This window comes from Castor canadensis, chromosome 2 (assembly GCF_047511655.1).
Source record: "Castor canadensis chromosome 2, mCasCan1.hap1v2, whole genome shotgun sequence".
Classification (NCBI taxonomy): Eukaryota; Metazoa; Chordata; class Mammalia; order Rodentia; family Castoridae; genus Castor; species Castor canadensis.
In genome coordinates, this window is record NC_133387.1 from 48,444,813 (window position 1) to 48,469,903 (window position 25,091).

Here is a 25,091-nt window from a genome sequence, read left to right on the forward strand (position 1 = left end):
AGCCAGTGCTGCTGACCATAAATTATGTGCTCATTTTACTGGCCTGCAGGGAGAAACGGTCATTATGGGCTGTCTATGGCTCTGTTGTTGCAGTTACTGGTGCTCTCTGAGAATATGGAGTTGCTGAGTCCCTGGTTGACCTAGGCACAGGGCTAGAAAACACATTCTAACTACATTATCAGAGGGCCAGGAGCTGAGCTAACAATTAAGCATTCGCTCTCCCTGTTGGTACTGTAATACCCACATATTTCAAAACAGATAGAGGGCTGTGGACAGGTTTAGCTACATCTGTGTACAAAGAAGATTTACAATGGGTTATTAAATGGGACTTCTGAGTCTGGCTTCATGAGAAGTGCCAACTGCTCTTTCTCCCAAATTTCCCCTGGTGCCACTGTCAAAGGCAAAGTGCTCATCTAGATAGATTGTTGTTCTGACCCAGAATGACATTTCCAACTTTTCTTATCTATAATCCAATTTTGGAACTTCCTTTTCAGTGATATTAAGTGGAACAGCATAAAAAGGTCTTTTGGCATTAAAGATAATAAATGTGTTCAGCCTTCTCAGGTGTCTTTGCTCTTTGCCAGTGCATTAGCTATATTGATTTTAGAATTTTAAATGACCCTTTTTACCAGACTTGATTAATGGCCCCTCCTTGGATCTTGGCTACCTGCTCTGTCCCTCTCTCACGAACAATCCTTTTCCTTCTCACACTCACACGAGTTCAAGGTGGCCGACCTTCACTCAGCCAAGGGTCACGGAATGTCATGAGAAGCATTCCTTGGGCCTGGTGATTAGCATTGAAGAGGGGACTGATCCTGGAAGGGTAAAGCCTTTAGGACATTGCTCTATGTCCAATTTTTCAACTCAGGCCTTGAGAGTATCACTACGCACTTGTTGGCTTGGTAAGTACCAGACTGTTCTAACATACGACTTCCAGTGCAGAAGCATCAGCCAGACAGAAGGCTTTCAGGTGAAATGAGATTTCTATCTAGCGAGAGAGTCCAGTTCAATCCAAGTATCACGGTACTGCAGGAAACTAAGGTTAATTTCCTGAGAATTGCTCTAATTAATTTAGTGTCTTGCTATCCTCAGAGGACACTTTCTTTAAAATTCTATTTACACATGGGTTTATTCTGTTTCTGCAGCTGAGCTGGGAGACTCTGAGGATGCTGCTGCCTCGTATAGGTTTGTGCATCCTCCCCAGTGTCTTCCAGGGTGGCTGGTACATGGTGGATGATGATTCTTAGGCTAGACTTTTCCCTCTCATTCAAGAAACAGGTGCGTGGGAAGTTGGCCAGCTTTTCCCTGGAGATAGCCACTTCTCCAAGATTGTTTCCACTTGTTGACTACTAATTTCTTCTCATAATATTTTGAGTTTTTTTGTAAATGATACAAGCAATAAAACTGTCTTATAGCAAATTTGGAAAATTGAGGCCTAAGAGTCATTCCTAATCTTACTATACTAGAGCACCTACCGTCAGCACGTTTTACACGCTTGTTTAATATATTTCTAATGGCAGTGTACTTGAATATTCCATTTTAAAGACTAAACATTTTATTCTAAGCAGTTTTTCTTTTATTTTGTCATCCTCATAAATGTTATTGGGGGTCAAATGTATATTTCACTATTTATTCAATTATCCATTAAATACCATAATATATTTCCTCATTGTTATCTATCATATATGCCATTATTTATATAACTATTTTTCTGTTGTGTCACACTGATGATTAAGTGATGAGTAAGACACTGCTGTCTTGGGAAATCTGCTGATCCAGCTTCTGTGCAACAGAGGTCGTTGTTATTCCAGGGTAGTGTTTAGCCCATTGTTAGTACCCAACAAATGCTGGTTTTCTTCCTTGTATTATGAACCTGGGGGTGTATTTATATTTAACTCTGAGATTTCTAATTGTTTTATCATGTAAGCTTGCCTTGTTTTGATTCTTAATCTTTAGAGGGTACTAACATTCTGCTCCCAGGGGTTTACTTTTCTTTATATTTTTTGGTCAGATATATTGATTCATGCTTGACAGGCATAGAATGTTACAGCTGGAAAGGACTATGTAGGTAACTTTATCCAGTGGTTTCTTCCCCAATTGGTGCATGTCAGATTTTCACATGGTGCTTACAAACACTGACTCCTTATAAAATCTGAGTTTGGTGGATGAGGTTTGTATACCTGAATTTTAACGAGCATCCTAGTATTCTGATTTTTGTGGTAGAAGGACCATAAATTGAGGTTGCCATTTGGCTAGTAGACTGTGGTAACTTTTTAGTGTTACATTTTCATCCTGTTCAATCTTTTGCTTTTAAAACTAATTGGATCTTGAGATGACTTATAACAGGAGGCAAATATTACAATAACAATTATGTTCTGCAACAGGAAATAAGTTCTAAATGAATCTTAACATTTTACTTGACACATTACTATGTTTAAGTGTATTAAGATGTCATCGAAAGGTGCAGGGGAGGGAGATGAACATGATTTGGCAGGTAGGTGTTCCTAGTACTATTATCCATAACTGTCTATGCTGATTGACAGCGCACACATTCCCACTTAACAGGCATTGTACTCGGTTACATCAGATTTAAGTGTATGGAATTTTTACTGAATATTTGAAACTGTTTTAGTTAATAATATTACTTGTATATAGACTAACTTTGAGCCACGGTTACAAAGTGCTAAATGGATAATAAAGCAGTTTCTATGGACATTTTCTTATAGTAAATTTAGGCCAACAATGCCATGTTGGTTAAGTAATATGCATTCTGAGCAGGGAAAATGTTTAATAATGCAGAGAAGGACTCTTTCCCATATTATATGTTATAGAAGCTGAAATACAGAGGTCAGAGGCTCAAGGTCACTTAGCCATGAGGAGCAGTGCCAAAATTGGAGCTCGGATCTCCTGGGTCCTTGTTCTCTGCTCTTTCCACCTTGCCAAACCTCCCTGTTAGCATAACTTCTATATAATAAGAAGCATTTGGTTAAATGGCTGGTAGAGATGCATGTTTATATTGCAAAGAGCACTGAAGCAAGGAATTTTACTCAATATTTTCTTTTGGAAACCAAACATGCTTTATTTCATTTTTCACAATTTATTTAAACATCTCACACATATACAAAATAGGTACAATTTAATTTTCTGCTTGTCCAAGAAACAAGGCTTCTTTGGAACCATGGAAGAGAATGAAAAGGAGACTGGCAAAGAACAAATGCTGAATCTGAAGAGGAGGATAACTTTGGGCAACCAATCTGCATACCTTTAGCTGGGGATGAGATGGGAAATAAGGATTCTAAATTAAATTTTAAAAAACACCACACAATACAACTCAATACAGAGGAGTATTTCTTCTTAAATTCTCCTAGCACCATCGACATTCAAGTATCTGAAATACTATTAATTAGCACCTTTGTATTATGAACGAAACAAACAATTACCTCAGTTCACGTCTGTCTAGGTCAGCACCCAATGAAGTGGATCACACTCACGGAAAAGTGTTTTGAGGTAGCTTAAACCTTTGGAAGTTCGGGTTTTAAACTTCCCTCTGCGGAAGATACTCAGAAGCCACAAGTGGTGCAAATGTTCATGGTTTTTATTTTATTTTTCAATTTTTATTTTGGTTTTCTTACAAAGGTTGACATTTTCCACAACAGGTGTAAGAATGTTGAAAAAAGACTCCAAATCCTTTGGGGAGGGAGGAAGGGAGAGGGAATTAATTAAATCATATTGCACAATGCTCTGATCAATCCTTCTCTTGTGCCCACAATTTAAGCAAGAAGATGTGCAGAAGAAATGGAAGGATTCAGCTTTCAGTTAAAAAGAAGACGAAGAAGAAATGGCAAGGAGAAAGTTTTCAGATTCATTTTATGGTTTTTAATTTAGGTTGAGTTCATTTATTTGAAACAGACTGGGCCAACGTTCACTTTGAATTCCTGGTCAGCGCCACCGATGTCCAAAGGTGCAATGTCAAGGAAGGGCAGGCGAGATGGCTTATTTGTTTTGTATTCAATGATTGTCTTCCCCCATTCATTTGTCTTTTTCTGTTTAGAAAGCAAAAGGAAAAAATATACATAAAGCAGTGCTACTTCTGAATGTCATCAATATCTGAACCTTAGATTTTACAGGAACCACTTTTTGGCTTGTCCTTGTCATTCTGAAGATAGGTGTCCCAGCACTTGTCAAAGTTCATCTTTGACATTACAGCATCAAGGGTCTCTTTTGGGGAAGGGGTTCTTAGCCAGTCTGTTTTAAATGCATTTCAATACACATTCCCAGTGACTTATTTTTATAGCATGGTTTTCAGGACTGGTGTGTATGTGTGTATGAAAGAGAGAGAGAGAGAGAGAACAGAGAGTTTGGAAAGAGGGAGTTGGGTGGTTATATAGTACTGCTATAAGTGAATTTTAAATCTTCTTTTATTTATAGTGTATTATAGAGAATATGCTTCCTTTCTTTCCTTTACAAAGAAAAAACTAAATGTAAACCATACTGATAAGTAACATAAAATACATAAAGCAATAAATTAAAGCTTGAGGTCTTTAAGCCTCAAGAAATTTTAAATTCTGGACATTTGCTACCACTCTGTTGAAACTATCCCAGGAATGGGGGTGGGGCGGGAGGGGAGCATGAAGTAGAATAGTGGAGGGGGTACATTCAAGTACAATATGTTTGAGATATTGTATGAACTTTTGTAAATGCCACAATGTACCCCCACCCAGCAATAAAAAAATTCATGTTAAAGGAAAAACAACTAATACATGGATATAGTAGTCATTTCAATATTTCTGAGTGCTTCTGAAGGCAATGTCTTATAATTATCTGGATTTATCAGAGAATATTTAGATGAATTTAAATAAACATATTTATGAAAAGAGATCAAATAAATTAGATTTTTCATTGTTCATTTAATGTTTTAAGCTAGAAGTTTCTCCACCCCTCTTCCCAAAATAAACATTCTTCCCATGTTTTACTATTACTTACAGAGCAGCCATCTACAAGAACAGTGTAGGTGAACCTGCTGTTGCCTTCAGGAACAAGTTCAACATCATTGGAGCCCTGCAGAATGATGGCCTTATCCAGGCTTCCAGTCTCCTCGTCCAGGTATGCAATGCTGTTCTTACAGTGGTAGGTGATGTTTTGAGAGGCATGGTTGGCAAGGAGGCGCATAAAGGCAAGTTGAGTAGCCATTTCCTTGGAGGTCACTCCTTCTACATTGTATTCAAACTGCAGGGAATAAGATGGAAATTTCAGTTAAATGGAGAAGAACTAAGACACTAAAAGTCAAAATTTAAAAAGTCTGGCATAAGTTAGATTAATGAACTCATATTTCAAGCTTTAGGGAAAAGGTACTTTTTTAGGAAACTCAATTCACTTGTCTTTGAAGTATCAGTTATCTAGCTGGACATAAGCTGCACCAGGATGAAGCAAGGTCCTCTGAAAATGACAACTGTTTCACGTAGGTGTTAATGTGTATTTAGCTCCATTAGAATAAGACAGGGATGTGACAGAGATTTAGATCTCCTTTTTTCCCCTGTAATTCTGTAATTTATTGAATTCTAATAGACATTCAATAATGTTGGTGAAAGGTTTGATTAAAAATTCAGCAAACCTGCTCACATTCTGAAAATGCATATGTATGGTTGTGGGGCTCTATGCTGGCTGGTGCACCTTTACACTACGTGACATTAGCCTGTTTCCACAGTAATTATCAATTAAATCAAATTTGAATAACAGTTTGAATCATATGGAAGTGTCCAATCAATCCATCTTTTAATGTGCAATGTAGGACAGAGTTAGAACCCATGAAGAGAGCAGGCTCTTTTAATAAGCCCAATTTGATAAGGGATTGAAACTCAGAGAATTAAAATCCAAAGAGTCTTAATAATACTTAGCATAAGGAAGAATGTCTGCAGGATCCCTCACCTGGCTACCACCATTGATAGTTTCTCCTAACCAGACATGCTTCTTGGCCTTGGAGCTCCTGTACAAGGTCTTGGCTTGGATGTTTTCAGGTTGGGCCTGGATGCAGGTCTCACCAGTAGAAAAATCACAGTAGACTTTGATAGCATCCATAGTGCATCCTTGATTAGGGTCAATCCAGTAGTAACCTTTTCAGAAAACAAGACCTCAGTCACAAACTTCTTATTGAGCAGAATGTAGAGTCTAATAATAACCAGCCAAAGATGTTCCCGTAACTAACATTTCTATCATACCATTATATTGTCTGCTCCACATTTAATGGGAAGAGGGTGGCTACTTTTAAGATAACACAGTTTCTTCTCTTCTCTCTTTTATGCAAAATCAAATTAGGGTATTTTAGTACTCACAAGAAGGGCAAAATTATATGCTAAGACGAGGCAAAGATGGGTACAGATTGGAAGAACATAATGCTTCATTACTTGGGTATGACATCATGCAGTGTGATTTCTGCCCCAACACATTTTCATTCTAAATGGCAGTAGGAACTGATTTTGGAAAGCTCAGCTTGTGAAAAGGGCCAGCCTGGCTTGGATGCTGTGACCTACCACTGCTCCACTCTGGGTGGCTGAGTCTCAAGTCCCGGCAGGTGCGGGCTGGGTTCTTCCTGGAGCCTTCAGGAGTGAGAAGGGTCTCAATTTGGTTGTTGAGAGATTTCAGAGTAGCATCAACTTCATAATCCTTGGGTCTGAGAGAAGGCTGGGAGCGAGGCTGGTCAGCCCGGTAGAAGTCTCCATCAAAACCAAAGTCATAGCCACCACCACTTGCACCAGGAGGTCCAGGAGGGCCAGGGGGACCAGGAGGGCCCTGCAGAGGTGTGAATGAGAAAGGAGATGCTTTGAACTTGGTTGCAGTAAGAGAGACATCATTGGTAGCAGATTTTCAGTTGAATTTCACATGTTCTGGTAAGCAACAAAGGATCAAGTTCATGTAAAGAAATAACTTGCTCCCAGGTACACTTGCCGGGAAGGGCTTAAACACACATTGTATGCAGACAATTTTCAGATATCTTGGAAGTTTACTGAAGTGGGGCTACTTGAATGTGTTGTTAAAATTCTCTTGGTTTCATCTGAAGAGAGTATTTCTTGGGTTAGTGATGTTCTCTATTATTTCTGTGAGTCATACTTACAGCAGGACCTTGGCTACCCTGAGAGCCTCGAACACCAGCAGGTCCGACTGAACCTGGATGTCCAGAGCGACCATCTTTGCCAGCAGGGCCAGTAGGACCAGCAGGGCCCTAAGGAAGAAGGACATGTGAGTGAACAAAACCCCAAGATGTAGTGGCGCCCTGGGGCGCTGCCTGTGTTATCCTTTATTCCAGAGATGAACTGTCTCTTGGATTCACCTACCCTGGGACCAGCAGGACCCACTGGGCCAGGAGAGCCTTGATCTCCATGTAGACCCTTCAAAGAAAGAACATGAAAACACTTTCAGAACATGTGTCAATAGATAAGCTTTTTTTTTCTTTTTTCAAATTGAATGGAAAACTTTAGTTTCACTGGACTCTGGATTGAAAAAATTGAAAGTATAAAGTGGGGCTCTTTTCTCCAATTATGTCTATTATATTCAATTATTTTTTCCACAAGCTATTTCAACAGTGCAATATTAGTCATCCTTCTAATTATATTTATTTTAAGTGGGGTTGAAAGACATTGTTGCCAGGAGATTTTAATATATGTGTATTTCTCTCTCCCTTAACCCTCGCCTTTTTGTGTTGGGATGAAATAGCGTCATCTCTGAGAAAGAACGAGTTAGCCAGTGAATGGAAATTGGATATGATGGCAGGATGTTTTAGAACAACAGCAGTGAAAATGTGTAGAAGATCATTCTGAGATGAAGGCCTTGGATGTTCAGGGGATAGTCAGGATGGCCATGTTTTGCTTACAGCGAGACCAGGAAGACCTTGAAATCCGTTGTGTCCCTTGAGGCCTGGACTGCCTCTCTGCCCTTTATCACCAGGCTCTCCCTTGTCACCTCGAATGCCTTGAGGGCCCTGTAAGGAGAGAGAAGGACAGAGAGGATTTTTATCTTTTAAAAAACATGACACTTTTCTACAAATGCTGTTCAATCAGTTACAAAAGTAACTTGAAAGATGCAAAGGTCTAGATGGGTCTTTTCTGATAATCTGCTTTAGTTTAGCTACGAAAAGTTTCCATCCTTGCGATTATTTAACGCAAACAAGCAGAACAGACTTAAAGTTATCTGTATTAATTCTCAGCACAGACTAGTATTTTTTTAAATATGGAGTCTAGCCTGTGTGTTTTATATTTTCTTAATAGATGACTTGGACTAATTCTTCTTTAATATTTGTAAAGAAATCTTCACCATGTACATACACTAGGACCTCTTGGACCCACAGCACCAACTGGACCAACAGAACCAGCAGGACCCTGTGAATTGAAAAAAGAAAAACAGAACTCATCAGTTAAATCCAGCATCCTTCTCCTGATGCCCCCCTTATCCCCAAGTGTGGAGTCAAAATTGAAACCCATGAGATGACAGAATCAAAGACTTACAGGTTCACCACGGTTTCCATGTTTGCCAGCGGGACCCACGGGGCCATGAGGACCAGGTGCACCTGCAGCCCCAGCGGGACCAATGTTGCCAGGGTAACCACGTTCTCCCTACCAAAGGTAAATGAAGCTTAGCATCAATCTGTTTGCATTTTTAATTACTTTTAAATTAGAGAAAGGTGAAAAAGTGTACTGACCTTGTGTCCAGGTTGGCCATCGCGACCTGGGGGACCATCGTTGCCAGGGTTGCCCTGTGAAGACACCGTGCAAAGTAAGGCTCTTGGTGAGGTTCTTTGGTCTACCAGTCCCTATGCTGTAGCTACTCTGTCTTCACCACCCCCACTTCTCAAGGGTGAAACCCTTTCACACTGTTAAAAATAGGAGCAAGAACCTGCCAAGTTAGAGTCTTTTAGAGGTTTTTTTTTTTTTTTTAATATTTGGACCCAAATATAGAGTGTGTGGTTAAAGATTCTTACTCCAGCCCAAGTAACTTTTCATATTTTGAATACTAAGAGAGATCATTCCATGTAGCTATTGTGAAGAAACAGTCTGTCTAGTTCAGAAACTTCAGATCAACACACGCAGTTGCACACTATGAAGTCCTGTTGGTTTTCTATTACAAACCAAGTGTGAGACTCACATCACGACCAGCTTCACCAGGAGCACCATTGACTCCAGGACTCCCCACAGCACCAGGGGGACCACGGGCTCCAGGAGGGCCTGCGATGCCCAGAGGACCAGGTTCGCCCTGAAGAGGCAGAGAAGATGAAACAACATTGTTCTCATTGGCTGGAACACTAACATCCCCCTCTCAAAACAATCCTTAGGAAATTCTACTTTAAAGAGAAAAGGTACATTGAATGTGAATGGGCTGCAACAGGGCAGGAAGCATTGTTAGTGTCATCCCTGCCTTCCTTCTATGTTCAGAGGGGCAGGGTGTAGTTATAAAACATAGCTCTGTACAAGGGGAACCTAGTTTTATCCAACATGCCAAATGAAATGAATTCATAAAGTTGATAGAGTTTATGGAGATGAGATGGTTCCGAGTTGCTGTCACGTGTAAGGTTAAATGGAATGATTCAGAACTTTCAGAATTTCATTCTTTCTGCAGGATAAATGATGCTAGCATTTCATATTGCAGAGGAGTAAATGCAATTAGACTGTATACCATTCTTAAGCGTGTAGAAAGAACAAAAATCATTCTGCATAATGTTAAGCTGTGTCTTTATACTGTGTCTATGTAAGGTGGTATTAAGGCTTCTTAGATAAGTGACATGTGATCTGTATAAAGAAAATGCCATGAATAAAAATCTTAAGTGGAGTTATTCAGTGATCAATCTGTCACATTTGAAGTGGCAGCTTTTAAAATCTTTTGTTATGTTAATGAGATCAGAATGCCCTGTCAAACACTCACCAAAGCACCAGCAACACCTGGCAGACCACGTTCACCTCTAGAGCCAGGGAGACCAAGAATACCAGGAGCACCAAGAAGACCCTGAGGACCTGGGGTGCCAGGAGGGCCCTAAACAAGAGGAAGAAGACTGAGGATCACTGCTAAGCCCCTAGCTGATAATGCAGGTTGACTTGAGAATTCTCCAAATGAGCTGTCCTCAGTTTAGAAAAAAGCTAGCAACCTCCACTAGTGGGACAGTTCCTTGGATATCTTTTATCTCATGATGACAATGAGTTCACGTCTTGGCAAGTATACTTTTTTTTGTATTTGGTTCTGCCTTGAGATCAATGGGACAACTTTTTTTGAAGGGACTGGGGTTTGATCTCAGGGCTCTGCACATGCAAAGCAGGCACTCTACCATTTGAGCCAAACCTCCAGCCCATTTTACTCTGTTATTTTGGAGATGGGGTAGTGTGAATTATCTGCCTGGGGCTGTCCTCAAACCCTGTGAGATTCTCCTGATCTCAGCTTCCCAAATAGCTGGGATTACAGGCATGAATCACCTGCTCCTGGCCAATGGTACAACATTTTAAAATATGTGGTTGAGATTAATGAAGCCTTTTGGGGGTCAGTGGAATAAAGTTTTTATAGACTTTATGCAGGAAAGCAAATTTTGACCTTGGCTTCTAATATCTAATAAAGGCACTTTTCAGAGCAGCAATTACGCTGGCTAATGCATGGCTAAGGGATCAGTAGCTTACTCAGATTGATTAATTTACAGTAGGATGGCCCCAGCAATGAGATTCTGCTTGAATCCTGCTACCTTAGGTGCCCTCAACAGCTTAAAGGGTTTTAGTGATAAAACTGAGTTCCTTCATTTACTGCCACTCCTATTATGTGCTTTCTGAGCATCTGTTAATGCCACGGCACCTCAATGTGTGCTGGACAGATTTCCTTGCTCAACCGAGCTCTACTTGAGAGCCTGAAATAAATATATGCCACTTGAATTGTGGAGGGGCTTTATTTTAACCCTATGTAAGGTATTAAGAAAAAGGAGTTTTAAATCACTTACAGCAGTACCAGGCTCTCCAGAGGGACCCTTCTCACCAGTAAAGCCAGGGGGGCCAGATGCACCTGTTTCTCCAGTTCGACCCACTGGACCTTGGTCACCACGAGGACCACGAAGCCCTTCTTTACCAGCAGCACCAGGGGGGCCAGGAGGGCCAGTAATACCCTGAGGACAAATGTAAAGGTCATTCATTCACTTTCTGTTAATTGTCATGGTCCTGGAAGAGAGCAGCAGAGGTTGGAGATATTAAGTTGCAAACAGGGTGATGCAACAAAGTAACATCCTGGACATTTTTTGGGGAAGGTTTAGATTTTTTAAAAAACATTCTCATGGGAAGAAGCAGCTTCTGCCTTCTCCTGAGGCTGTAACGAAGCAGATAGTTGAGGTAGGGTCTTTGGTAAATTCTGGTGAGGAGATCAATGTTGTGCCACTGGTACCCTGGCATAATGGAGTCTGAACTGGGAGTTGTTTCAAGAGTTGGAAACAAATGAAATTTTAGGGTTTGGAGGACTCTTCTGATTTCTTTTTGAGGAAAGTCAATACTGGCATTTTGCTCATAATTGTGGAATCACATATGCTCTCAACTAGGTTTAATTAAATGCCTACAGGGAGTGGAGATTTTTCTGTTATGAACCTCTAAAAGGATTCCAAGAAATCAACATCTTTGCTATTTTTTTCCCTGAAACCTTAACCAGAAGACTTAATCCTTGATAATTAATTAAATTCTCTTGAGTCCTGACAGGAGAGTCTGAGTCAGAATTAAATTAGAGGCCAAACCACCTTTAAATTCAGGAACAATTATACCTTAACAATGGAGGCAGAATGTTAGCCATAAAGGGTAATTAGATATAGAAATATCTGATATGAGACTAAAACTGCTCTGTTTTTTTTTTTTTTAATTTTTACACAGAGATCATGCCCCTGAAGGGAACTGATGTTTGCATGAATAGGAGCCTCTTAAACTGATACTATAAAATATAAGTTGTGATGATTTTGTCTTAATGGTTCAGAAAAACTGATTTTAGACCAGTGACATAATAGCGAATACTACAGATGTGTTTTCAGAGAGTTTTTTTTTTTTTAACTAGTTTTCTAGTCTGGCCTGGTCTTTTGGTTAGAGTAAATGAAGACATATGTTTGGAGTGATTTACTTACACTGGGTCCAGGGGGACCTGTCCGTCCAGCAGCACCAGGGAAGCCAGTCATACCCTAAGAACCAAGCACATTAAAATTCTGCAGTCAAACCAACTCTGAAGGTCTGCACTAGCTAGAAACTTCTCCTTTGGAAAATCTTCATATGACTTAGGGATGGACCAAAGAACAGATGGTATGAAGCTTCACATAGGTATTATTTAACCAGGATACCAGCAGGTCCTCCTCCATGTCTTCCTTATCAGCAGGCTACTAGTTGCAAGGCCCATGATTTTGCATTAAGATTTTGGTGGTACTTTTGAAATACCAAGATGCTATCTGATGATTGTAAGAGCAAGAATGTAAGATACTGTCATTATTACACATTAATTAGCAACCACCTTAACCATTTGACTAGATGCTAAGGGAAAGGACACTGAATAAGTAAAGTTGGTTACAGAGGAAGATGCAACAATGGCTCAGAGCATTAAGCACTGCCTAGTGAGGGGAAAAGTTCTGTGGAGTTCATTCCTGGGGAGATCTGGGTCTCTAGAGAGTCAGGGTGATACCACTGGATGCAAATGGGAAGGTTTTGGCCAGGCAAAAGTGGGACATAAACCACAGGATAAAAAAAGCATCAAAGAAATATTTGTATCCATTTTACAATTCAACTGCCTGGGATTGACTTCGGTTATTACCTCAAGTCAGGTGGTAGCAATATATATCATGCTGAGTTGCTGTTGGGATTAAGTTAATATCCCATGAAACTAACTTTAACTTCAAAATCAGAATTGCTCTGGTTAGAGTGAACTTGAATCTCAAGATTCTTTTCATCATAAAATTTACCAAAAATTCCAAAACTTTCAAATTGACCCTAATAAATTCTGAAGAAAGAAAAGTGATCAAAGTTCACTGTAAATACTCACAGGGGGCCCTCCATCACCACGACCTCCAGCAGGACCAGGGGGACCATTTGGACCCTAAATGAAACAAAAAGATGGGGTCAAATCACAAAATAAATCACTTTTATAAACGTTACTTTCCCCCTGAAATATCATTCTCACATATATTGCAAGAAAATTTGGAAATCAAAAATGATTATGTGTATCATATGAAATAAATGTCTTTACTTTAATATTGCCATCCTAAAGAGTTATTGAAGAATAAAAATAAGACATGCTGAAACTATTCCAGGAATGGAAGGAGGAAGGGATAAAGGAGAATGATAGATAGGTGAATTCAAGTATATTTAATATATTGTAAGAACTTTTGTAAATGCCACAATGTACCCCCAGCATAACAATAAAAATATTTTAAAAACAAAAATAAATAAAAATAAGACATATAAAAAAACTTTGTATGTTTTTGTAAAGTGGTATATAAACATTAGTTCTTTAAAAAAATCATCTTCTATCTGGGCTGCCTGGTAGATAGTAGGCACACAATGGATGTGTAGTGAATTATAACATCTCATGGGTAACTGCACAGTCTGTGTTGACTACCAGTTAATTCAGCTTACAGATGGGCCAGCAGCTCCAACAGGACCGGAGGGGCCAACAACACCGTTTTCACCCTTGGGCCCTTTGGTTCCTCGCTCTCCTTTAGCACCAGGTTGACCAGCAGCACCCTGTTGGAAAGGAACAATTATAGCTGTGGTATTCTGACTCACTCTCTTCTCCAATTTAGGATGTCTTCAGATTAGCCTTCATTATGTGATACTCACAGCGGGACCAGCAAATCCATTGGGGCCAGCAGCACCAACCTCACCACGTTCACCCTAGATGGGAGGAGGAATTTAGAAGTGTCTTAGTAATCCTAGGTTCATGAATGTCTGCAAATCATGAGATGTGGGTGTCCAAAGTACCCAGATTTCTACTTACAGGGCTACCCCGAGGACCAGCTGGGCCAGCAGGACCAGCAGCACCAGCTTCACCCTGTAATAGAACCAAAGATGAGTCTGTTAATGTACATCACATAGATGCTCCAAGAGGTGGGAGGGAGAGAGAACAGCAGTAGATAATAGTGGGCTATTGTCAGAGTTTGCAGTTGCCTTGGAAGCAATAACTAATGTACATCTCACAGAGCAAAATGAAGTGGATTCTTACTCTACCTATTGCTGTATTCATTTTAAGGGTTGAAGTGGTATTGGTTGTATACTTGCAAGAACACTATAAATCAGGTACCCACAATAGCAGGAAGAGGACATTTTAATTTTTAGATGGACACAGGGCTGATCTATTTGCTGCAGTCTTTGCAACACGATAAATAAGGTCTATTTTAAATGGACTGTTCAATGTGAAATGGGCACACTATGTATTTTATTGATTTTTTACAATTGAAGGCTTTGAGAAGGCTTAGTGCATTAGGAGGTTGTTAATGGGCAGCGGGGAAAGTCTTTAAAACAAATGATAGGGATTAAGGTATAGATCAGATAGCTGGCCCATCTATAAGAAAAGAAAAGGAACTTTAAACACACAGCATTTGTTTCCTGCTGCCCTATCACAACAGCTAGGTTTTTAAATAAGTGGGTTTTATACCAAGCCATAAAAATGAATTGCTGGGACTCTTTGGGACTAGGGCAGGTAAAAAATTTTAGATAATGCTATCAGCTCAGAGAGATATAATTCAGAGAAAATGTGTGCTTACCCGGTCACCTGTGGCTCCAGCAGGACCAGGGGAACCTACAGCACCAGGAGCACCCTAGTGTCAAAAAGGAAAAGGTTTTATTAATAACACTCCACACCATCAAAAGTGAACTTGTCATTCTTCACTGCTGGGTTTCAATGCTGGCTGAATACTTGTATGGCACAAGTTGGTTAGACATCAGTAAGGCTTCTAATACATTTCAGTGCTAGTCATCGAAGCTACCACAGGCCACTTTTCTGGAGGAGAGAACTCCAGTGCTAAAGGATTTGGAAATGTATAAGTCAAGACAGGATTAGAATTTGGGAGATTTGAGCTCTTATACAATTCTCTGGGAGGCAGCAAATGCATAGCCCTATTTAGGGTCACTAAGACTGTGATTCAAGGAAAAGACTTAGGAATGTGCTATAGTGAGTTATCAGCTAGGAGAGAGAGGTGAAAAGAAAGAACCCAGCCAGACTGTGGCCTGAAAGCACCAGGATGCTGGCACTTTAGGCAAGGTAATTATACTTTTATAGGATTATCTTTGGCATTTCTATGGCATTAACAGCTAATCTTTGAGGGTGGCTTGGATTAAGTCCTAGGGCATAAATATAAATAGCTAAAGGACTTTGCTAGGGGGTCTGGCTCTTAAAAGAGAAATAGTGCTTTTTAATCCCTATTGTCACTTAAAACAATCATTTTACTTTCTATTAAAATGAGGGCTTTGTGTCTGTAGTTTGTAGTTGACTTATTTAACACCCATGAAGGCAGTAAACTCAGGGTATGATTCTCAAAAGGGCATATCCTGTTGAATTTTTCCTTTGGAACATGTAAAATGGTATTGTTAGTGATCCAGAAAGGGATGGAATGCTATTTTAGTAAACTTGAATTCTTTTTTTTTATAGTTCTATTCTGAAAACTTTCAATTCAAATTGGGTAAAATGTAAAAAGTAAAAACCTAAGTATGAACATAGAAGCAAAATCTACTCACACGAGCACCATCTCTGCCAGGGTTACCAATTTCACCTCTGAGGCCAGTTTCACCCTGAAAGTATAAAGCAAGAGCAACTTTTGTTTTCCAACCAAATTTTTGAATTAAAAAAAACTGTTTTTACAGAAGATGCTATAATGCCTTTAGTCTTTTAAGACTTTGAGGACTTTCTCAGTTCCCTACCATTCTATAGGATGTTGAATAAGGAAAAATATGAAAAAAAAATAATTCAAGGCCCCTTCCAGATTATTGTTCAATTTTTTTTTCTAATTTCCACACACTCCTCTGACACATAATCAAGGAAGGTACAAATTCATGTGGACAGAATTGTAAAGCAACATCACAACGGGCTGTGGCGCTTGATCACTCTTGTGGCATAACTAATGCAGCAGCACGGTTGACAGCTGTTCAATATAGCTTCTTTCCATTAATTAGGGCAGGATGAGGCATTATTGTTAGTGGCATTAAAATGAGCCTCATGTATTACTCAACACCATCTGTTTGCATGAAATTCCATGGTAGCAAGAAATTTTGCCAGATTAGTGAGTTTAGAAATAACACATAGGTGCTAGGTGGCACAGGGAAATGTATATACATAGATGTCAAAATGCTACCAGACCACCTGCCAAGATTTGTAAAAAGCTGGGCACCTTTGTGCACCCTTCTTTGCTTGAGTTCATCAACAGTATTATTAAGGGCCAACACTGTGTGGGTACCTTTTCTCCTTTGCCTCCAGGTATGCCAGCAGCACCCCTCTCTCCTGGGAGTCCACCAGGACCAGATGCACCAGCAGTGCCTGGAGCACCAACTACACCAGGTTCACCCTTGAATCAAACACATGTGAAATCAATTATTTCAGTGACAAAAGAAGAAAATGAAGTCTCACACTCTTGAGGAATTCCAATTTAAACATTTAATGGATAGCATTCTTGCTTGCTTAGAGATACAAAGGAGGGCATTGACAGGAGGGAGAATACAACAAGCAGATGCTATTAATGACACTATGACTAAAGAGAAGAGAGTAGTGGGAGCGGGTGGCTGTGATTCTTCAGTAACCTACTCCAAATCCTCTTAGAGAAGATGGGCATGGAAAAGGAGAGGATATGACAATGGGAAGCAGAAAGTGAAAAATGTTTGCCCACAAGCCTTTTCAAGGATAAGTCTCTTAGCCCAGGCAAGAAAGATGGAAAGAGACCTCATCCACTGGGGAGATGTTTGTGTTTTAGTCTTCTTAAGAGTTGAGACTACAGCTTCCATTTTAATATAAAACCTTACAATTCCATGCACTTAAAACCTGTTGGCTAGCTTCTGAGATGAATGGATGCCTTTGAAAGCATGTAATACCACCATATTTCCTTTCTATTTCTTCTCTTCCTCTTATGCTGTTTTTATTTTTCCCCATAATATCTTTCTATATACTGAAATACTTTCTTGCAATTACTCTTCACATTTTTTTTCCTTGATGCTAAGAATCAGAAACAATATGAAGTGTTTTCTTTTTATTGTGGTTCAAGTAATCCGTTTTTTGGACATGTATAATTCCATCTATTTGAAAGTCTAAATCACAGATTCTACATTGGAACACACATTTTCAGATTTGTGTTTTTGGGACAAATGTAGTGACCAGTTAGTTTTCATTATTATAAATTCTCTTATTAAAATTTAGACTACTTTTGGAGATTTTATTCTATAGGCTATGATGTTGACAGGATAAAAGTTCATTCTCTAAAAATAATGTCCAAATATACAGGATGGTTATAGATTCAAGCAAAATCATAAACAATGTGATGAAAAAAGGGGTGAAACCCAGACTAATTACTAATTCTTTATTGTTTGTAATTTATTGTTTGGAATAATTTGGATCCAATGGAATCAGAAGTGAGTTGCTATTGAGGAAGAAGTCATCACAGAACTGGAAATAAATAAAAACATCTGAAGAAGAAATTATTCTCCTATTGTAAAGGGAATATTTATTCTAGGATACACTGGGTCATTCCATCAATCTATAAAACACAAAGTTTTACCTTGTTTCCATCAGGCCCTGGGGGTCCAGAAGGACCTCGGTTTCCAATAGGACCAGAAGGACCAGCAGCACCACTCTCACCTGGGGGACCACGTTCCCCCTGTAAAACAGCAATTAGAAGAAGTCACTTTCAGCGACACTGTTTGACACACCATAGTCCACACATTATGGCAAGCAATATCAAAGTACTTTGTTGTAACTTTGTTCTATGGTACTATGGCTTTTTGACACTAACTTTGAGTTTCCTAGGTATATGGTAACTAAGCAATATAATGGAATACGTTAGTGACAAACATCATTCCAGTTATGCTAATAGCTATAGAAAAATGAATTATTTTTCTTTATTAAAATAGACCCATGAGTTCAGCTTAGACTTTGCACATCAACAAGCATTGCAAAGAATCGACTTTAGATCTTAGGAAGGTATTACTTTTCTGTGGTTCAGATTGGGCCACTGTAATAAATATATTTGACTATAATAAACATATTAGTTCATAAATTTATGTTTCTTGTAACCAGGTGGTTAGTGAATAGGAAATATGAGCAACTAAAAGAAGTTTACTATTGACTTAGAAATCTAAGGCTGTCTCACAAGTCCCATTTGACTACAGAAGAGGGTTAGGAACTTGCTACAAGGACAGTCATCAGTGACTTTAGGAGAAAGCACTACTTCTTTTAAAAACACATTGCTGGAAGTTTCTGAAAATTAAGTAACACTTACTCTTGCACCAGCAGGACCAGGGAGGCCAAATTCACCAGGAAGCCCCTAGGCAAAACATAAGAGTAAATAAAGTGTGGAATGTAAGTGTGATCCCCAAATCCACTTGTGATTATGATATTTAAAAGGTTCTTTCAGAGTGAAATAAAGTTTTGTGGGCTCTACCTATACAAATGCTAAGAATACCAGCTAATAAATACAGCAAAACTTTCAATTGTCTATGGAAAGATACAAAAAGGGAATTCAATTGATATCAAAGATGTATCTGTCCTAGAACTTGGTATAAAATTTAAGTTTCCCATTATTTCATTTATTGTCTTTAAAAAAGTGACAAAGCAAGCTATCTCCTTTGATAATATGATAAATAGTAATGAACACTATCAGACATTGCCTATTTTTAGCTATATAACAGACTGCCTTCTTAATAGAAATTATCATATTCTGTACATTACCTAGTTAATTGTATACCCAAGTGTATCTCTTTTATTACTGACCAGCTGTCTCCTTAATGTGCCCCACTGTTGACAAAGGAGACCAGGCCACAGAATGTAACTAAATTGAGGCGCATTCATCACAATTATAGGGAAAATGACTCAGAACTCATGCTCTGATTGTGGATAGCAGTGTCATGTCTGAATGCCAAGAAAAACATTAAAAGCAATTTTCAGGGTCTGGTTTGATAGAAAATCAGTGCATTTATGTTTTCACTATAGAGGAGGAAATAATTTGTATTTTAACATTACCGAGAACAAAACAAAAAGTAAGGCTGTTGCATGAAATATTCATCGATGGGTTTTTACTTTCATGATGTAATGTTTCATTCAATCCATAAAACAAAGTAATTTGAACTAAAATAAGTCACTTGTTTCATTCCCTCCCACAGCACAAACAAGGTAGAACACTATCATTAACATATGAAACACGAAATTTCCTTTTACATGTTGTAATTGTACTGCAATAGGCCATTAAACAGAAGGAAATTCTAAAGTTCAGGTGAATTTATTGTCATTCGGTTTACTTACCCTTTCTCCTGGTTTGCCAGCTTCTCCTGCTGTACCTGAGGGACCAGGCAGACCCTAAATGAAGATGCACACAAATCTCAAAGTTATGGTTATGTTCAGGGGATTTGCTGGGTTAAGGGGGGGGTGACCTAACATCAATATGAGCACTATTACATGTTATTAAAGCATTCCACAAAAGTTTGCTTTGAAAAAAACATGCCCTTCCATGCCTGGCAAATGAATGTCCAAAGTTATACCTATCCTTCCTATGTTTTGGGATAGGCCAAATGCTTATTTCCATGCTTTTGAATAATAACAAGACCCATCTTGGTAATGTTTTGGCTAACGGACCCACCTGAAGTCCATTGTCTCTATGCTTGGAACTTAGCAAAATGATTGGAGGTTTCTAGGTGGTTGTAACCAGGTCTTTAGATAGGAACTCAAGATGAAGTCCTCAGACATGTACCACAAAGCAAGAACAATCATTTTGAATCTTCTTTACTCGCATCTCCTCCATGTGAAGCAAGAGATGTTTGATGTCCATTTCTTATTTCTCCCTACTTTATCCTGTTTTACTAAAATAACTCCTTGCTAAACATCAAAAAAAAAAAAAAAAAAAACAAAGCAAAACTCCAAACAGCAGTGCCCTTTGTTCATTTCTGAAGCCATGTTCTATGTGGCATGGAGGAGGATACAGTGAGTTGGAGGTGAATAGTCTGGCAAAGGACAATATCTTGTATTATTATTATTTTTTTTTGACTCACCTGGAAGCCTGGAGGACCAGCAGGACCCTGTTCACCTTTGCCACCTTGGACACCCTGAAAGTGACAGGACAGAGAGCATAAGTATGAATCTGCCACAATTGCTGTGTAGGTACCTATACAACATTTGGGCTGAAGAATGGAGGTGGCTGTTCTGAAGGACATGGTACCTTACAGGTGGAAAGGCACAGGAGTGGCAGAAATACTCACCTGGGGTCCAGGAGGCCCCTGAGCACCATTATTGCCATCAGGGCCTGGAGCACCCTAAAAACATTCAACAGAAAGGCTGGCGGTTACATGCAAGCCCCGCTTCAAAGCATCTTTTAACATTAATTCCTCAGCACAAGTGTGTCATTGTAGGATGAATTAAACTCATTTTGGGTTTTGGTAAGGCCTGAAACTGCCTACTAACTTAGGATATGGGTTCAGGAAAGTCCACAGGTGGAAGCAATTTCTAAAGGCCAGAGAATACTATTATACATTCATACCTTTTCAAATCATATGATGAATAAATTAAAGGCAATGCTGTGGCAGTATCTTTGTCTTAACATATATTCTGATTTGTTATAGCTCATTGCCTTACCTGTGTGAATAACAAAACCAACAACAATAGGAAAAGAGGTTTTACCATGGTAAAAGAACCCTTGGGAAGCCATCTTGGAAAGAAAACGATAGAATGATATTTCATAGCCCAAAGGATGTGTACGTTTTGGGGGACTACTATGCAAATAGATTTCTACAGAAGTTTGCACCTACCCGAGCACCAGCAAGACCGGGATGACCTTTATCACCATTTTTGCCAGGATCACCCTGTAATAAAAATTAAAAACAAAACAAAACAAAAAGAATATTAGACATTTAATGTCTAATTAGCCGGGGCAATTTTGAATTGTTGACTTCTTGCTTGCTTGTGTTTTTCTGAGCTTTCTAGTCTTTGAGTTTGATTATCTGAGGCTTGATCCATCATCAAGCAGCTCCATACTGTAGAAGAGGCCCCTGTTCCTGCACAGGCACAGATCCAGGAGGTGGGTTTTCATACGCTAAAGGTAAATCTTCAATGTGGTAAAGGCCTGTAGTTTCCCTAGGACCTCTTCCGTCCCCTATCCACTTTGAGGCAGATTGGCTGAGAGACAGGAGAGAAATACTGGAGTTTTGATGAAATGTAGGAAACAAGTACTGAGGGAGAAGTTGTGGTGATTCTTACAGTGGGGCCTTTGGGTCCAGGGAATCCAATGTTGCCAGCCTCGCCTCTTGTTCCAGCTGGGCCGATTGGACCAGGCCTTCCGTCGATACCAGGAAGACCCTGAAACCAGAGTTTAAAGTTTACTCAGGATCCACATGGTCTCCAACCTCGAGCTTCTGATGCTGCTACAGGATGAATGAGAATAGTTTTCTGAATGCACAGAGCTTCCCACATAAAGTGTCAATAAATTATGAATCCATTTTCCTTTTCTAAATAGGATGTCAGTACACACACAGCCAATTCAATCTCATATGTAGGCAATTTCCCTGTCCCCCTCTCTTTCCATACCCTTGTCACCTGTTTCAATTTTCCCTGCCATGGTTTTCTTTTTCCCTTCTCTGCTTTCAGTCCTGTGTTCATTTGGACTCCATAATTACAATCTATTACTTTGCATTCCCAGATGATGTAGGTGGCTGATATTTATTTTCAACGTATTCATGTACAAATAAGCCACAGAATAGACTTAATAAGGGTGCAATGAGTGTCCTTGAAAATATAATGGAAAATGAGCAATACTTACCACAGGACCTTCTTTACCAGCTGGGCCAACATTTCCAGGGGATCCAGGAAGACCCTATAAAGCAAATGAGGATGCTTTCATATTGGTACTTTGACTCACATACTACAGGCACAAATTAATTGAAATCTCACAAAAGCACTTTTATGTTTGTTGCCTAGGGTAAATCATTAGGGATACTAGCCACTAGCTGGGAGGTGTCAAAAGAGCTCTGAAAATTTTCTTCTGTTTTTTGTCTCTTTTTCCTTTACTGAATTTTAGTGCAACTGATCCATTTACAAATATCACAAGAAACTGTTAAACAACATGCTATACTGGCAAAATGTATCCTGCTATTCACCTTGTAATAGAAAAACTAATACTTTTAGTAAGCAATTTCCAAAGTGGATTTTTTTATTGCTATATTTGGTGTTCCCATTACTTGTTTATGGTACAATTACAGTTGATATTCACCCATAAGAGATAATAGAGCAAAAAAATTACTCTATTGCTATGGATTAGAGTGTCTACGGATCTAAAGGTCATTTTTCCATAGCTAGTATGATACTGAATACATTATAGCACTTTCAGATTGCTAGAAAAATGATTTTACTTATGAATCTAATAAACTAATAATGTATAGCTCTAATACATTTCAGGAACCCCTTATATAAAATTCACAAATAGGGATAAAACATTCATGCCAATAGGAGAAACAACATAATTTGGATATATTAAAATAGATATATTCTTCCAAAAATCTCATAGCCATTGTATCAAATAATAAATAAGACATTTATGAACTAATCAAATGCATAAAAATATCTGCCAAGCTTTGATAAAATTAAATTAAAAAGGCATTGTCAGAAAGTTCACTAACAAATTGCTTTAGATTTTTTAAATTGTTTTCTTCAATATTAACTAACCCTTTCAAGAAAGAAACAGTGCCAGACATGATTTGCTCAGAATTGATCTGAAACTTACCCGGGGTCCCATGAGACCAGGTTCCCCAGGGCGACCAGAATCTCCACTGGGGCCTCGGACTCCAGCAGGGCCAGTTGAACCACGATTACCAGGAGGACCCTAATACAAAGAAAGGGATGGATGAGGAGGACACTAATGCTTATGATCCAACCAGCACCAGAAGTGTCAAACTCCTTCCCAGGAAATGAATGATGGACAGCTTACCATGACACCAGCTCTACCATCAGCTCCAGGAAGACCACGAGAACCAGGACTACCCTACAAGAAAGCACATGAAACAGAAGGGAATTAGAAAAAAAACCTGAATCTGATAAGGCAGAGTTTATTAAAACATGGCACAACACCCTTAGGAGGAGATACAGACACAAACCAAGCCAAAACACTTCACCCAAATCCCAAAGGATGAGTATCTTGCAAAAGTAGGTCAATATTGTTTTCAGACTAATTTTATAACATACCAAATTGAGAGCCACTGATTAAATAAAACAGATGGAAAGCAGATGCTTCTTTCATCTGGAAAATGCTCTCAGTAATTTTGACCAGTTCCCAATGAAGGGGTATTATCATCTGCCTCTGGCGTGTCTGGGTGTTGGAGCACTTGGAACCTACTCTCAGCCCAGGAGGTCCTGCAGGGCCAGCAGATCCAGGTTCACCCGTGGAACCTCTCTTTCCTTCTTCACCACTGGGACCAGGAGGACCTTGAGGCCCAGAAGAGCCCTATTTAATGAGAAGAAAAAAAGAGGGGAGTAGAAAAATAATTTTTATATGACACCCACCAATTGAAACTAGATTGAAAGGATAATAAGTCTACAAAATTGTGATTATAGAGCTACTTACAGGTTCACCCTTGCTACCAGTCTCTCCTTTAGAGCCAGCTGGACCAGGTTCACCCTAAGATCCAACACAAAACAGTTGTCAAATGAGAAACACTTGTTAAAACTCTTGCAGACAAATCTTTTGGAATATGTATGGGTTGAGGTAAAGAGAAGATCAAGTTCTCTAAGAAATGCTCTCAGTTCATATCTAAATGGCCGTCAGGGGGATGATGGTGAATGGATAAAACTTATTGCAGAAGTTTGCCTCAGCTATCTTTGCATAAGCTTGTAAGATACCAGAAGGTGCATGTCTGTGTACATGTGAGGAGGATAGAATGTATGTGCATGTACATGCAGTTATATAAGTCATAGTACCTAAAAAGTACTAAGAAGGGGAGAAGAGGAAAAACACAATTATAAGAAAAAAGTCCAGATAGTGTTGAAATGATGGTAAAGCCAGTATTTTAGCAAGATGAAAGTCACAGCTATGACTACTTACAACAAGTCCTCTGGCACCCGTGGCACCAGCAGCACCAACAGGACCAGGGATACCACGGGGACCAGGGAGGCCAGGAGCTCCAGCAACACCAGGAAGGCCCTATGGGAGAACAAAGCAAGGTCCATCATGAAGTGGTGGGGTGTAAAGGCAGCACTCACTAAGCGTGTTTAAATATGTAGCAGCACATTTTGGCTACCCAGACACACTTACAGCAGCACCCTTAGAACCAGCCAGGCCATTTGCTCCAGGGTTGCCCTTTGAGGAAAAGAAAAGAAGAAAGATATCACCTAATTTGACTTTTCTGGTCTTTGACCCCATCTTCATTCTTCTATTCAATAAAGATAATGACTACGGCTACTTACGGGGGGGCCAACAGGCCCAGAAAGACCTGGAAGACCCACTTCACCACGGGGACCCGCAGGACCAGAAGCACCAGGGTTACCAACAGGTCCAAGTTCACCCTAAAAGAGGAAATGACACTGAGGAGTTAGGAAACAGCAAATCTCTGTCATTAGGACATCAAATTTTAGAAAACTTCTTCAGAATTGCAATCATTTACCTTGCCTGGTTTATTATTAAATGGCTTCCTAGCCTACCTTTATCATTTGGGCTCCTTTCACTCTCCTTTTGTCTCTCTGTCCTGACTAGTTTGAGACCATTTTATAAGGGCTAAAGAGAATCAGTTTCATGTTGCCAGTTATATGTATGCTTACAGTAGGCAAGTGCAGAGAAATGATCTATTTCAAACTTGGGTGAGAAAGCTGGTCATTCTATATCCATTTTGAAGGGAGGGAGTAATTAAGGTAACTGTTCTGCAATTATCTCTCTTCTTACAGACACAGTAGTTTTG

The 25,091-nt window shown here is 39.4% G+C and overlaps 1 protein-coding gene across 1 annotated transcript in view; it reads right to left on the reverse strand.

Annotated features, from left to right (window-relative positions):
• Nucleotides 1-3,574: 3,574 nt before the first annotated feature.
• Col1a2 (collagen type I alpha 2 chain) overlaps nt 3,575-25,091 on the reverse strand; it is a 35,475-nt gene continuing 13,958 nt past the window's right edge. Inside the window, exons 17-52 of the mRNA XM_020163454.2 lie at nt 24,604-24,702; nt 24,452-24,496; nt 24,242-24,340; nt 23,765-23,818; nt 23,537-23,644; nt 23,132-23,185; nt 22,928-23,026; nt 21,968-22,021; nt 21,409-21,507; nt 20,961-21,014; nt 20,415-20,468; nt 20,208-20,261; nt 19,465-19,518; nt 18,446-18,490; nt 17,726-17,824; nt 16,418-16,525; nt 15,702-15,755; nt 14,732-14,785; nt 13,966-14,019; nt 13,809-13,862; nt 13,605-13,712; nt 13,012-13,065; nt 12,110-12,163; nt 10,958-11,119; nt 9,907-10,014; nt 9,133-9,240; nt 8,690-8,743; nt 8,496-8,603; nt 8,316-8,369; nt 7,865-7,972; nt 7,329-7,382; nt 7,109-7,216; nt 6,528-6,786; nt 5,926-6,110; nt 4,984-5,226; nt 3,575-4,043 (exon numbers count right to left, since the gene is read on the reverse strand). Of these exons, the coding sequence (XP_020019043.1) occupies nt 3,897-4,043; nt 4,984-5,226; nt 5,926-6,110; nt 6,528-6,786; nt 7,109-7,216; nt 7,329-7,382; nt 7,865-7,972; nt 8,316-8,369; nt 8,496-8,603; nt 8,690-8,743; nt 9,133-9,240; nt 9,907-10,014; nt 10,958-11,119; nt 12,110-12,163; nt 13,012-13,065; nt 13,605-13,712; nt 13,809-13,862; nt 13,966-14,019; nt 14,732-14,785; nt 15,702-15,755; nt 16,418-16,525; nt 17,726-17,824; nt 18,446-18,490; nt 19,465-19,518; nt 20,208-20,261; nt 20,415-20,468; nt 20,961-21,014; nt 21,409-21,507; nt 21,968-22,021; nt 22,928-23,026; nt 23,132-23,185; nt 23,537-23,644; nt 23,765-23,818; nt 24,242-24,340; nt 24,452-24,496; nt 24,604-24,702 (3,309 nt within the window). The 3' untranslated portion in view covers nt 3,575-3,896. The remainder of the gene's footprint in view (nt 4,044-4,983; nt 5,227-5,925; nt 6,111-6,527; nt 6,787-7,108; nt 7,217-7,328; nt 7,383-7,864; nt 7,973-8,315; nt 8,370-8,495; nt 8,604-8,689; nt 8,744-9,132; nt 9,241-9,906; nt 10,015-10,957; nt 11,120-12,109; nt 12,164-13,011; nt 13,066-13,604; nt 13,713-13,808; nt 13,863-13,965; nt 14,020-14,731; nt 14,786-15,701; nt 15,756-16,417; nt 16,526-17,725; nt 17,825-18,445; nt 18,491-19,464; nt 19,519-20,207; nt 20,262-20,414; nt 20,469-20,960; nt 21,015-21,408; nt 21,508-21,967; nt 22,022-22,927; nt 23,027-23,131; nt 23,186-23,536; nt 23,645-23,764; nt 23,819-24,241; nt 24,341-24,451; nt 24,497-24,603; nt 24,703-25,091) is intronic.